General features: G+C 26.7%; 1 protein-coding gene across 2 annotated transcripts; it reads left to right on the forward strand.

Annotated features, from left to right (window-relative positions):
* Positions 1 to 11652, forward strand: LOC107439766 (protein max). 2 transcript variants are annotated; one of them, XM_016052466.4, is made up of 4 exons: positions 1 to 215; positions 482 to 595; positions 6440 to 6563; positions 8621 to 11652. In XM_016052466.4, the coding sequence occupies exons 1-4, from the start codon at positions 177 to 179 to the stop codon at positions 8800 to 8802; spliced, it is 459 nt and encodes a 152-aa protein (XP_015907952.3). In that variant the 5' UTR covers positions 1 to 176; the 3' UTR covers positions 8803 to 11652. The 2 variants fall into 2 exon arrangements, with proteins under 2 accessions (XP_015907952.3, XP_015907960.3); XM_016052474.4 differs by having other exon boundaries at positions 23 to 215; positions 482 to 589; positions 8621 to 9111.
* Positions 11653 to 14846: the final 3194 nt, after the last annotated feature.

Here is a 14846-nt window from a genome sequence, read left to right on the forward strand (position 1 = left end):
ATACCATGACGCATGACGCACGTGGGGACATACGTGACCGCGTGGCTCTTGTTGTGGTAGACGCCATTATTCACATCCTGTGTATGGGCTATATTGATATGGAATTGTTACTTTCAAAATTACAGTTTGTAAAAAATTTATAGACACTCAGATCGCATTTAAAATTAAATACAATCATGAGCGAAGATGAAAAAGCTGAGGATTACGAGTTTGATGTACGTGATTCATAAAATTAAGGCAGTTTTAAGATATAACGACAATCGTTCAATTTTTATAAATTTAAATATCTTCAGATTTAAAAATTTATTATTTTATTTTTATGTTGACTTAACAGCTTTTAGTTTATATTGTAGTTTGATTCTTTTTTACTTTAACCTAATTTTTTTTCCTTAAATGCACTAAAGAAAATGGTTTGTTTACATTTTGATAGATATAATATGATTTTATTGTTTTCATTCATTTTTTTTTTATTTATTGGTAGGTTGACAAAAGAGCTCATCACAATGCACTGGAAAGAAAACGCCGTGATCATATTAAAGATAGTTTCAGCAGTTTGAGAGAAGCTTTACCATCATTCCAAAACGACAAAGTGCGGGTAAAATAGTTTGGAATTATTAATTGTTTTTCTAGCTACGTTAAGTAAGATCGTAGATTTTTCGCGCAATCTAAATTTAAAATTTCAGTAGCTTAATAATAACTTCCAAGTAATTTGATTCTAAACCTTGACCTGATATTTCAATGTCGCAATGCTCTGGATTCTGCCCAGGTACGCGGGCATTCTAAAATAGGAATTTTTTTGAACATCTTTGTTAATAGTTTGCTGTTATAATATAATGTTATACACCGTGTTTGACAAATCTCGATACGGAAATATTCTCTCGTGTTTAAAATTAAACTGGTTTCTAAGTGTTGGAATAACACTAAAAAAATTCTAACTTCAATTTGGATATTTTTATAATTGAAATTATATACATATAATTTTGCGTTTTATTCTTAAGTAGTTGTATCTTAAAATTCAAAATCTATCTGATAAATTGAAATTTTTTAACTAGGAAAAAATAGTTTTTAAAATAGAAATATGGTTTATTTACATTAAAGAAGAAGAAAAAAATACCTAAACTTAATATTTTGAATTTGTTATTTTTTTGCTCATTATGATTAATTAAAAATCCAAATTTAAAATATATTGATGCAAATTAATTAGCTAACTTACTAGTACTCAACATTTTTTGGTTTTGTTTATCCAATCTTGATTAAAATCATGTTTTTTCTAGTTTACTTTTTTAATATTTTTTACGAAATGAAATTTTAAAAAATCACCATATTTTTTCTGTTAAGAAAACTCTTTCAAAAAAAAATTCTGCTTCATGTCAAAATTGTAACAACTCTTTATNCATTTGAAAAAAAAAAAAAAAAAAATTCTGCCGCATGTCAAAATTGTAACAACTTTTTATTTATGCACTATTTATTTCTATCATTATAATTAATTTTAAGTAATATGAAAATATGTTAAATATATTAGTGTATGTTTTTTATTTCTAATGGCAGATTATGAACAGTTAACAGCAGAAAGCAATAAAAAGCAAGAACACAGAGTACAACAAAGAATGCTAAAACAGAGTTCATTAAAAAATATGTGTATAAAAATGTATATTTTATGTGTAATATGTATGGAAGAAAAACAATTAAAAAATATTTTTATGTATATAAAATATTATATGTATAAAAATATATTTAAATTTTTTTTTTCAGACGACATGAACTATTAACAATCCAAATTTATTATAAATTAATTCAAAGTCTTTATTTAATTATAATAAGTATTCATCACTTTTCTCAATTGTTTTTTTTTATTAAAAAAAATATTTGTTGAATTCGTATTAATTTAATCTGCTAATGTTATTTGGGTACTTTTTCTATTTTGTCGGCAAAGGTGATGAAGTCCTAAATGCAGAGTGCAACTATATTTACCCGTTTTTTTTATTTTTAAAGTAAATAAAATAGCCGAAATTGCTTGTACGGCGAAATGGAAAAGTACCGTTATTAGATAGGGCTGTTTTCAGATTATTTTAATTATTTAGCTGAAAACTACAATTTTAATTGAATTTTTTCTGAACTTGTAAGTCAGGTTTACTGGTTAATCATTATACAACTTTATTCATCATTAACCTTAAAAATTATCAAAAATGAAGAAAGGATTTTTAAATTAAAGGCAGGGATAAAAATTAAGAAAAGTTTAGTTACTGATCTTTGGACCACTGAATGAAGGATTACTGTTTGCACATGTGTCCAAACTGTGCATTTTCATTAGTTCACTTGTCTCTATTAGATTTTTGTGAGAAAAAAAAGGTTAATAAAATGAATTTAATTTATAAATTCATTTTAATATAAATTACATTACAGAGACTATTTAATATGTACAATTATAGTGAATTAGGTTATTTTGTGCCAATAGCCAAAAATAAGAAACTGGAAAATAAAAAACCAAAACTTAGTCTTTTTTCTCTTCCTGATATTCCTGCATTTTTATTTATTTATTTATATATATATATTTCTTACAAAGCATTATGACTCCTATATAATATAATGAAGGCTCGATATAACTAGTATATGACATAATTAGAGAAATCCAGAATTATGAGGAGTTTCTAAGTCTAAAAATGCTAATAAATAAATGCGCAAACATTTTAGGTTGGGAACGAGTTATTGTGCCAGATTTGTTTTTTAGGGAAATAAATTTTTCTGCTGTTTAAGTAAGCAATATTACTCACAGTAGAAATAAATAAAAATCATTTTTATTTATTTCTGATAAAACTGAAAAATTAAGATTTAATTTTGTCTTTCTCATAATCTTAAATCCTAATGTTTATGAAGCACACATGTGTTGGCACTTCTAAGTTATTTTCCTTCCTTAAAGAAAAATTCTGCGGTTTTGAAAATTAAGCTACACACTTCGAAATAATGCACCTTTTGTTGCTGCCTATATCATCTCATCATGACAGCTCACTATTGAATTTAATATTGAGGTTAACAGCTATTGCACTTTAATTTTTTCTTTGCATCTTGTAAAAATTTATATTTTAGTTGCTAGATTGCTTGAATTTTAGTGAAGTTTAGTGTGTGGGAGAGAATATTGTACTTGGAGGGACCTTCACATTTTAGCACCAAATATGTGTATTTGCGTATACAAACCCTCTACAATGATAATATTATTTGTGAATATAATGGACTCTTATTTATTGTAGTTTGTTATTGAACAAAATTACAATAATAATTTTAAAAGTCAATTTATATTCAGATATTTTTGTCGGTTGGTTTTTTTTTATTACCTAATTTTGTATTGTACTTGTAGCTATTATTTTAGCTCATAAAATAATGAAATCATGTTTAAATAAGTATGTTTTTTGACTAAATATATAAAATAATCGATGGTTGGATACATTATATTTTTTCCTATGATCAGTTTTTATTTCTTCTATCGATAGTTCTGATTTTCCTGATTAGAAAAAAAAAAATTTTGTCCTGATTTTTACCTTATTGTCCTGTTATTCCTAATTTTGTGTGTGTTCAGAATGTCTCATTTTAATACCATTTATGTCTTTTTTTTAAAAAAAAAATTTTGAAAATTGAAAATTCAAAGCTTTAGATCCAAAATCTTTTTATATTAACTAAAAATGGTAGTAGAAATCACAAAATTCAATAGTTTCAATTTAGTAGGGACCATCAACTAATAATATGGATACTCCCCCCAGGTTACGTGCTTTTTTTTAGAGAATTCAATCGTTCTATTAAAAAGAATGATAAATTTTTTTATTATCAAATTTTTTATGGTAGTGAATTCAAGAGTTATTTGTTCCCTTTAGCATTTTTTAGCAAATGCGGTAATATATCTTGTAGTATGAAGTTTCATAGTTTCACGATTATAGAATCATTTGATTTTAAAAATAATAGATTTCAATTAACAATACTGTACTCAAGTCATAGAATTTTTATATAATAAATTAAGAGATTATTGACTAAAATTATTTCTGTACTAAAATATTAAATGGAGATTTATTGCGTTTTCATTTCTATGGTAGTGAACCCTTACTTTAAAACTGTTTAATTAAGGAACAGTTGAATTTGATTGCTAATTTTAATTTCACGAAGAAATATTAAATTATAATGAAATATTAATGGCAATAGTATAAGGAAATATTAAATAATTGATACTAGATTGTTTTTAATATAACAAAGAAATATTAAATGATAAGCAAATATTAATGACAATAGTATTAGCAAATATTAAATAATTGATACTAGATTGCTTTTAATATTTATGTTCTGATGAATAAATTTACCCAATTTTTGGAATTTTGAAGAAAAATTTAATCAATTAAGTACACATGCAAGGTGAAATATATTTTTTTTCAAATTTAATTTTAATAATTGAATGGCAAAATAAAATTTATCAGTATTTTAAGTACTCTCAGTAGAGTTTTTAAAGTTCCAATTGCTCTTTTTTTTAAAAAATATATATAAAGTTAATTATTGTAATTATATTATAAAGTTAATTATTATACCTCCAAAAGTCTGCTTGCTTGAGCGTTCTGGTTATTCGGGATTTTTTTCGGCATTTGTGTGCAGTTGCAAGTTACAATTAGTGTTATGGTATACAATGATTTAATATAGTGTATTAGTTTATATAAATGATATTATTAATAAATGTATGTTTTGAAATATTGAAATCTAACACATTTATTAGTTCACTAAGATTTTATGATAAAAAAATATGCCTTATATTCTTTTAAAAAAAAAAAATTTACAATTAAAATTTTGGAGATAGCTAACATCGTATCACTTGTCCAGTGTTTAGTTACTTGTTCTTAGATGTGTGTATATATATTTATATATACTTTGTTCACATATTATCCGATAATTCCTATTATTAGCTATAATATAGAAATATTATGCATTCCACTCTACTCAGTTTATAAGTTTCAGTTTTTGTGTGATTATTCTTTTTTTGCTATCTTCTATAACTGTTATTTTATACAATAAAGTGAAGAATTTTCGCTTGCGATAATCGCTCATATTTTGATTATTCATTTACTAAAGTTCTTATTCAGACATCTACTCTTCCAATGTCTAGAACTTGAAGAAGAAAAAGTGAAATCTCTCAACAACTAGTCGCCGCATGTCCACATTATTTCTTTCTTGCAAGTGTTGGCAATTTTTATGAACTGCTTAAATTAAAATCTAACTGATGCATCAAGAAATACTGCCCATAGTGTATGTAAGAACAAGATTCCGCAGTCCACACATGAAAGATGCACCTTATCCATAATTACGGAATTAAACTGTTCAAAGATTTCTGTATGAATTCTTAAAAATTTTAATAGACAAAGACTCCTGTGATTCTTGCTGACCACCTTGGAAAATGCAGCTGAACTGTCAGATCTATGATTGATTATTGTATGGATGTTTTGAAATTGCTAACAACTATGATGTGATGATTTATGTACAAAAATAGTCTTAGTAATTATCAGTTAAAATTATTGTAGACAAGAGATACACATTGATAATGCAAAATTTATGTTAGCCTTTGTTCAAAAATATTTGTTTTGAAGTTTTCCTTTGTGCTAGTTCTATGGAAGACGTTTGGTATCATAAACATATGGTCATTATTCGGGGGTTGCCGTTGTTAAAGGCAGTCATTAACTGAGATTTTACTGTATAAATTTTGCGTCATGCAGCTAGAAATTCTTGGTTGTCAATTCTTCAGATTCTCACTCTTTTGATGTAGATTTTATAAATTTGTTATGAAATAGTTTATATAAAAAAAATGCATCATTAAATAATATATTAATTTGTGTAGAAATTTATAAAAAGTACATGATATCATTATTTTATAAATATTATTAAAGTAGCAAAACTGTTAAAGTTTTTCATATTGAATGACAAACTTTAATAGTTAATACATATAATTAGGCATATAGCTGCTACAAAACAAATTTATAAATTTTTTGAATATTTCAAAACCAGGAAAATTTTTAGATTAAATTTAAAGGAGTTGGAAGTAGTTTTTAAATTTCTAATATATAAAATTCATTATAGCTTCAAATCTTTTAAGCAAACTGAATTCCAATTCTAAGTGGCTTGCACAGAGTTTTGCTGGAGGTCTTCCGCATAGGAAAAATGTAATTTAAGAGTAAAATATTAATGTAGAATATTACTTAGTTTTTGGAAATTTTGTCAATCTTTACATGATCAGTAGCATCATTTTCGGATACTGAACGTAATTGTGTTTTGTATTAATTTTCTTTATATTTTACCCTTGTTTAAATTTCTTTACAAAATCCACTTTCCTTTATTCAACACAAGCCAAGTTTATAACATTCCAGAGTTTGTATTTTTATTAGATGCTTCTTTTACTCATTTGACCTATATTTTTTTTCAGGCTTCAAGAGCACAAATTTTAAAGAAAGCTGCTGATTATATACAAAATATGCGAAGAAAAAATATATCCCACCAAAATGATATTGATGATTTAAAAAGGCAAAATAAAAACCTGGAAGATCAAAGTAAATATTCATGATTATTAATAGTAAATTCCATTGCTGAGTTTTGTTGATATTGAGTAACATTGTTTGGGGTACACTCTAAAATTGTGACCCAAACAAAATTAAATATAAAAAGTGTAACTAAAAAAAAATTTATGAGATTATTTTTATTGTACCTTTTAATTTAATTTAAATGGTACAGTTTTCTTATTAAACAGTTCCGATAAATTACCTTTCTACTGAAAAACACTGCATAACATTAATCTTAAAAAAAGTATCTTGTTTGATGTTTTGTATTGTAAATAAATGTTAGTAGAATGGCTAATATGATAACTAGATTTTAACTTTTGTTATTACTTTATTTGTTGAATCCGGGCAAGGATTAGTTATGCTACAATATTTTTGAAAATCTATGCTTCTAATATCCATGCTATTTTCTTTCTTTTAAATTGCGTTAAATTTTAAATTAGAAGCAAGTTTCAAAAATTAGCATGCCAATATTGGGTACTTTACATACTAACGCCACCGCAGCAGAAGTTGCGCTAATCCTCCAATTAAGAGCAATCCTGTTGTTCGTACGCAGTTATCTTTTGGGTTCCTTGTTGTTTGCTGATTTTTGACGCAATTTTTTAGTGCTATGAAAATGCGTCTTTGGGATTTGCCAAAAACAGAGCAAGATGCAATTTTATTTTTTCAGGAGCGAAATATTTTTCCACAAAAACGAAAAGGTACCAATTCCAATGACATGAAACTTTATTTTTGTAAACGTATGTTATGGAAATGTAATTTAAGACAGTGTGATCAGTCAGTGGGACTTAGAAAAGACAACTGGTTTGAGGGAAACAGAATTCTATTTTGTTCAGCTTTGAGATTCATATACTGCTGGTGCGAGGAGTTGACGTCGATTAAATTTTTTGAAAAGCAAATTGATTTATCGGATAAAACTGCTATAGATTGGGCCAATTACACGCGAGAATTATGTGTCTTGGAGAATAAACTGAACAAGAAGGTAGGTGGACCAGATTGCATTGGGGAAATTGATGAAAGTTTGTTTACTAAACGTAAAAATAAATGTGGTCGAGTATTGCACGAACAATTGGTGTTTGGTGGTATATGTAGAGAAACAAAAGATTCGTTTGTTGTCCTAATAGAACTGGCACTACCCTTCTTGATAAAATTATTGAAAACGTAGCAGATGGTAGCACAATTTATTCTGATAGTTGGAAAGGTTACCAAACAAAGAGAATAAAAGGATTCCTACAATACAATTTTATTGGTCCTGATACAGGAGTTCATACACAAACAGTTGAGAAAATTTGGGGCAAAGCTAAATGGAGGAACAAGAGACATAGGGGGACAGCGAGGCATCATTTGGAATCTTATTTATCAGAGTTCATATCGCGACAGCATCAGGTGAAAGAAAATCGAGACTGTTTTGAATCTAAGTTAAACTCTATATTGGCCCATTTTCCACCGAAATCCAATTGACTACTTTGATTTTAAATAAAGTGTTTTGATTTTAAATAAAATGTTTTATTTTATGATTTGTCGCAAAAGTTTTAGATGTAGATTGGCGACACTTAAAAACCGCCAAATATGTAGCTGCGGTGACGTTAATATATAAGTACCCAATATTGTGTCATGTTAAAGAATTGAAATTGAATTTTTTGAAAATTGTATTATTGTAAAAGCCCTTTTTGGGAGATTTGTATTTAACTGATGAAGGGTCTTTAATTTGACTTTCATGTCATTCTTGATTGATCCCTAATGACTAGGGTATTTTATTTAAATAATAAGCTAATAAATTTAAACAATCGAATATTTAACAGTAACGAGAACAATAGAATCTAGAAAGAGAAGAAAAAAATTTCTATCTTTATCTGTAGCTTATTTTTTTCTTCAAAAGTGCATATTGAAAATTTTGTTGCTTGTAGATTCATTTTATTATGCATCATTTAGCAATGTTTTCATTTTTCAACCTGTGTCAGTTTTGATAATTTATTTCTACTAGTCCTGAAGTTTTTAATCTTAGAATTTATTACTGTAGTAATAATGTTTTTTTCTTTTGTATTTTAAAGTACGAATGTTGGAGAAGGCCAAAGCAACTGGTAATTATTCTAATGTCAATATCTTAGAAGTGCCCATTATTAATAGTACTAAAGCATCATTGTCCTCATATGAAGCAGACTCAGATTCGGAAGCAAGCTCAGATACCACAGAATCCACTGACGGTCACCGCAAAAGGCTCAAGACTGCTTGATGATGACTAAACTAATCTTTCCCAGTAAAAGAATTATGTGAAGGTATTTTCAAATTCTAAAGGAGAAAAAAAGAAGAGGAAAAAAAAACGTCCGTGTGTTTAGTCACTAAAGTGTGTTCTGTAATGAAATGTTCGGGTCTCTTTAAAGGATCTCATGTTATGTGATAGTAGTGTTCTTTTATTTTTTTCAATCCACAAAGATAAGTTTAATAGAAAGAAGACTTTTCAAGAAATGTATTAATGTATAGACTAGACTTTTAACTCAAGGTGCTCACACAGTTAACTTTAAAATTTTATTTCTTCTTCCATTAGCTTAGCAACAGTAAAAGTAAGAGTGCATTTGCATAAAGTTAAAAAAAAATAATTTTGATAAACGCAATTCTGCATCATATTTTCCGAAAACTTAAGCTCAAATCCAGGTATTAAACATCTTGTTTTACAATAATACTTTATTAATATCTTAGGAGTAAAACATAAGATAAACTGTCTTGGAAAATTTTTCCAATAGTGAAAAGATGGCGAATGTTAGCTGCAATAGCGCAGTAGTTATGACATTGATCTGTTATAGTGAAGAACTGTCTTTTGTCCCATTTGGCAGTTTGAAGTCAACCTAGCTTACCTGGAATGTAAAGCCCACGGTGCTGCCTTCATTGCCACCATCACACTGTTAGTCTCCAATTTGTCAGTCTTAACCTCCATAACCCCTTGGCTCATAACTAGTAATGCAAGTTTTTTTTGTGGTATGAATATCCTTATTGTATATGCCCATTTTAACTGTTGCATTGTTATTAATGGAAGAGAATAATTTTTTTCTAATGATCCCATTTGTATACATACTTAAAGTAAAGCAATATTCTGTCGGTTGTTTGATAACTATGATTTCTAGTTATATTTTAAAAGTTAGTTGTGAAAGTTTTACTTGGTAAATGAAGTCATCCTTTCTATAAGAGCCATTTATAATGATTATTGAATACAATTGCTGCTGTATTGTCTACTCATATTAATGTTACACACAATTTGCTTTAGTACATATATATATATACTATATATATATTTTTTATGTTGTATAACAAGACTCAAATGTCTAAAATGATTTTTAAGGATATTTCAGCAGTATTTATGGATTACATAAAATTAGAAAGATTGTTAGCAAACATCAAGTACTGATAATGGACAAGTTTGAAGCTAATATTTATCATTGTTAAAGTTTTTTTAAGACTGTATTTTGAAAAAGAACTATCTAATGTGCAATTTTATGGATCGTTCAACGTGTTAAAAGTCATAACTTATAGTACCTGAATTTCTGTTGAATTAAGCTTTACAGATTGTTTATTATAGATCAAATGCTCTGATTAATGTATATTCAATGGTATTAAAATCTAGTCAAATATTAAATTTTAACATTTAAGTAATGAATTGCATTTGTTTCTGCTAAAATTATCAGTTGTTTGTTTTAACTTTATCTTCTTAATTATATTAACATGCCAATTAATTTCTTGTGATTGCTTGTTATGAAACAAACTTGCTAAACATTTGTGCTTTCATTTTGTATTATTGCTAATGAACAAATTTATACCAAAATAGTTGAAGTTTTTTTTTTTTTTAAATTTAATATTTTTAACTGATTAAGTTAATAATAGACTACATATTTAAAATTAAAAAGTCTTGATGTTATGAATTTTTTAATTCGATGCTATGGCTTCTGTGGTAATACTGTAGCTTCAGCAAGCTTAAAAACTCTTATGAGCCAGGATAAGTATTTAGTATTTCAATGGTACTTTTAGTTTGTTATTTAAACGTCATGTTTTCTTGAACTAGTTGTTTTGAATTAAATACATTATGTAGTAAAAAAAAGCCAGTTACCCCCCTTTTATGAATAGGTGTTTCAACACGATCTGAACATTTTGATGTGATATTACTTATTTATTAAAAAGTGATACTTGAACTATAAATGTCTGACTTGTAACCTTCGAGGGCTGTTTTAAACGAGACAGTCTCCATAACAAATGGCAACTAAAGAATTTTTGAAATTAATGGACCTTTCCTATACAAATACAATGTCCAACTTTTATTATTTTTAGGCTTTTTGTATTTCCCAATTCATTTTTTGAACTTATTTCTCTTTATTTATTGCTTCTAAAAATTGAATATTAAGCTAAAACAATGTAATTACTTAATTTATATGAGACCTGAAACAAGTGTATAATGTCAGAAGAAATATGTTTCTCCCTCTTTATCTATAATACTATGAGCTTGCTTTCAAATATATGTTGTGGAACTAAGATAACTTAGTCGTTAAACCCTGAATTATAGGTGCATTGATAATCTGCTTTTTCCATTGTGTTATTTATCTTGTATATCATAAACAGGAGTTTCTGGAGTGTTACAAATTTGAATATACTTTTTTCAGGTTTTGTTTCAATGGGACTAGTTTCAGATCTCATATAAATGGTGTGTAATGCTCTCAAAATAATTATATCAACTTTTATTCCTTTGAGATAGTTTCTACTGTGTAACAACTATACAACATGAAAGTTGTGTAAATTCTACTTATAATAGAATCACAAATTAAACTCTTTATTGCAAAATAAGTTATCTGCCAACCCTTATTCATGTTTGTGCATTAAATACCTGCTTCTTTTACTTCTAGGATTTTTCCTAGTCCTCTATATGTGAACGCACACATTAAATGTTCTGTGTATTCGTCTGAAATATATGTCACATAGCTTTTAGCGCTTTAAATGTCTTGTGTATTTAAATTCTAGTACATTTCTTGAACAAGTACTATGTAGCTTTTTAATGTTAAACATTAATGTATTTTAAATTCTGATTCTTTATTAATGATGCATTCCAACTGCAAAGTAGATGTTTTAACTATTTAAATTTTGAACTTAAGCTCTAAAAAGCTGTTTACAACTTATTAGGTTTGCTTCTTCAGAGTGGTCGCTCCTTTTGGCAAATGAAAAAAAAATAAAAAAAATGGAATTCACAGGTCATTTGAGAATAACATTTAAAATTTCTTGGAGAAGTTATTAAAATTTTACAAGCAATTAGCAGTATTGTACCAATTATATCATAGAAATTCACTGTGAATATGTTTAAATTTTTAGGCATTAAAACTGTTTTATTTTATAAGAGTAGAACTATCATTTTTCATATTGTTAATGCTATTTAATTAAATAAATTAGTTTGAATTAGAAAATAAATTTAATTAATATTAGTAATTTTGATTTTTTATCAAACAAATCTTTTTTATTAATTTCTGAAAGTAAAACTTAAAAATTTTATTTTTCACAATCAATTCATATCTTTCTCGAGTTTGTAAAAAAATTTATCGTAAATTTGCTAAATAGAAGATAAATACAATGTATATAAATTTTTTATGTACAGTATTCAAACTATGATTATATTTGTGTAAAGTCAAGTCACTAAAATTTGTAAAATTTTACTTTGTCTGGAGAGTGACCACCCAGTGTTGGGAATTACCTGTAACTCGCTTTGTAAATAGAATTTTGTGTGGAATATTGCTACAGGTTCCTGTTAGATCTGAACTATTGTAAACAGGTCTAAATTTGGATATAAAATTAATTATTGCAACTGGAATGACACTTTATAATGCCCTTTTAAAATGTGTTAAGATTAACATATTACACTTGAAGATCTTATTGCGTTGCGCTTAATGCATTTTATATCTCAAAATTCTAAATCTGCATTTAAAAAGATAATGGTTAAAACTTTTAGAATTTGTGCTGTTTATGTTTATGGAACCTACTGTAATAAGCAAAAAAAATTTAAGGACCACAACTTTTTTTAAATTTATTTTCTTATTCTTCAATTTCTTATTTTCAACATATTTTATTTATTGATAATTATTTAGTTATTTTTTTTTTCTAAAGTAAAATCTATTACAAAATTAAAAGTGTGCATATTGACTCAGAAAATATGCTTCTCAATGTTAAGACCATAATTTTTTAAAAATAGTATTGTTTAATAGAAACCCATTTTTTCAGTTGTGTTTATTAAAAGTCTTGCTCTTGCACTGAGAACTCTCTAGCTTTTTATAGTTGGAATGAATACAATTATTTTCCAAAAAAGTTTACGGTGGTCTTTTAAAGTATTCTAAAAACTTTTTTTAATGTAAACTATGAAAATATAAATTCAAGTATTTTATTACATATCCTATGTCCAGTATTTGCATCACACTCGCAATGAGTGAGTGGTATACATTCCAAGCTTTATTTTTCTATAAAAATAGACTCAAAATATTTTTATGAATTTAGTATTGATAGAAATTTATTCTGTTATGCAATCGCATTTTGTTTGTTGTATAAGTTGAATAATTTTATTTTAGGTTTTGAATAGAAAGGAAATATAACTTAGTGAGTGTGATATATTTATACTGGACAACCTATTTATAGTGTAATTTTCTTTCATGTTCTTAACCTTATACTGTCTGAATGAATTTCTTTTTACTACCTGAATCTTAAGTTATTTAGTTTATTATCTTTCAACAAAGTAATTTTAAGTCTTGTGCACAAGTAGAGAAATTATTCCAAATTGAAGATTTATTTTTCACTGCAAAAATAAAATGAATACTGATGGCTATATGCATCACTATGCAGTTACGGGTTAAAGCAAGTCATATGTATTGATGTCATATTCTAAGTAAAATTAATTTAACCTCAATTGAAATGTTGTCAAGATTGTAGGAAGTAGATGTGTATTATAATAGTATCTTTTTTTTTTTAATCAAATTTTGTTTAAATGATCAAAAGCTGACAATAAATATTTCCTTCCATCCAACTAATTCCCGGTGAAAATAAAATGTCCCTTTCCACCTCTGTGTCTAGAATATACCTTTTTACTTAATGGATATATGGAGCTTCTGTATAGATCGATTTTGGAGCCAATTACTCTTGTATGTCACTTGTGTCCCTGTGAAAATTATTTATTCCATGTTAGATGATAGTATGTGTTGTATGACTGTTATTTAATTTATAAATTTTGATGTGGATTAATCACCGATTGTAAATAATTTCATGTGAAATAAAAAAGGCCAAGTACAAATGTGTTAGCTATTTTAGTGTATTCTTATTTTATACTTTCCTTAATTACGAACTAGAATTTATCTATTGCAGTTTGTGGCTGTGGAACCCTAACCGATTGACATAATGATATACATTAGCAATTATGAACATTTTAAAAATGAAAGATCATTAATTATTTTTAAAATATGTAATGATTTAAATTTTATTCATTACTTTGAACTAAGAATGAAATTTATATTGTTTTATCAATGTTAATCTTAAAATTTGGTTTTATGTTGACAGTTGAATTCACAGTTCTGGAGCGGCATCTAGTCAAGTTCTTTTGATTTAATGTATCCATGCATAAACTGAAAAAATGAATGAGCTGAAATACGGTTTCTGTTAAAATAAAATGTAAATGAGAAAGGATGGAAATAAACATAAGAATGGTAAAATACTGAGAAATATATTTCTTCAATGAGAAATACTAATGCAATTTTCATAATTCCATATCCTTTTCATTATTTATTCATTATTTCGTTATTAAAAAAAACACTGTATTGTATTTTTATGAAAATATTAAATCATGGATTATTAATTGGATACAAATTTATTCACAGGTTCTGAAAATCATTAATAGTTCCAATTCTTGGAACCCCTGTGACCCTTCCACAGAACCCTAGGGTTCCGTGAACTTCATTGGATATATTTGTGGAACTCTCCCCCCCCCATTTTAAGCAAATAATTTTCTTGTATGATCCCTTTTCATTTGAATAAGTACATAAGCAGTAAATTTATTTTCCAAATAAATCTTTAATTTTTTTAAAAATATAATTGAGGAGTTTTCTTATCTTTTTGCATTAAGGCGGTCTTTGACAGGGATAAAGGTTTTTTTTAATAGATCATCAATAAATTTATTTATTTCACATTTTAATATTTTATTGATAGCTCTGCAACAATGAAAAAAAGCTTACTGAATGTAAGCCCCTTTGCATAAGAATAAACTTAGTTCTTAAC

The sequence above is a fragment of the Parasteatoda tepidariorum genome, chromosome 9 (assembly GCF_043381705.1).
Source record: "Parasteatoda tepidariorum isolate YZ-2023 chromosome 9, CAS_Ptep_4.0, whole genome shotgun sequence".
Lineage (NCBI taxonomy): Eukaryota > Metazoa > Arthropoda > Arachnida > Araneae > Theridiidae > Parasteatoda > Parasteatoda tepidariorum.

Coding starts and splice junctions, on each gene's coding strand:
- LOC107439766 (XM_016052466.4), top strand. CDS start 177: ATGAGCGAAGATGAAAAAGCTGAGGATTACGAGTTTGAT. Junction 216..481: donor CTGAGGATTACGAGTTTGAT/GTACGTGATTCA, acceptor ATTTATTGGTAG/GTTGACAAAAGAGCTCATCA. Junction 6,564..8,620: donor TAAAAACCTGGAAGATCAAA/GTAAATATTCAT, acceptor TGTATTTTAAAG/TACGAATGTTGGAGAAGGCC.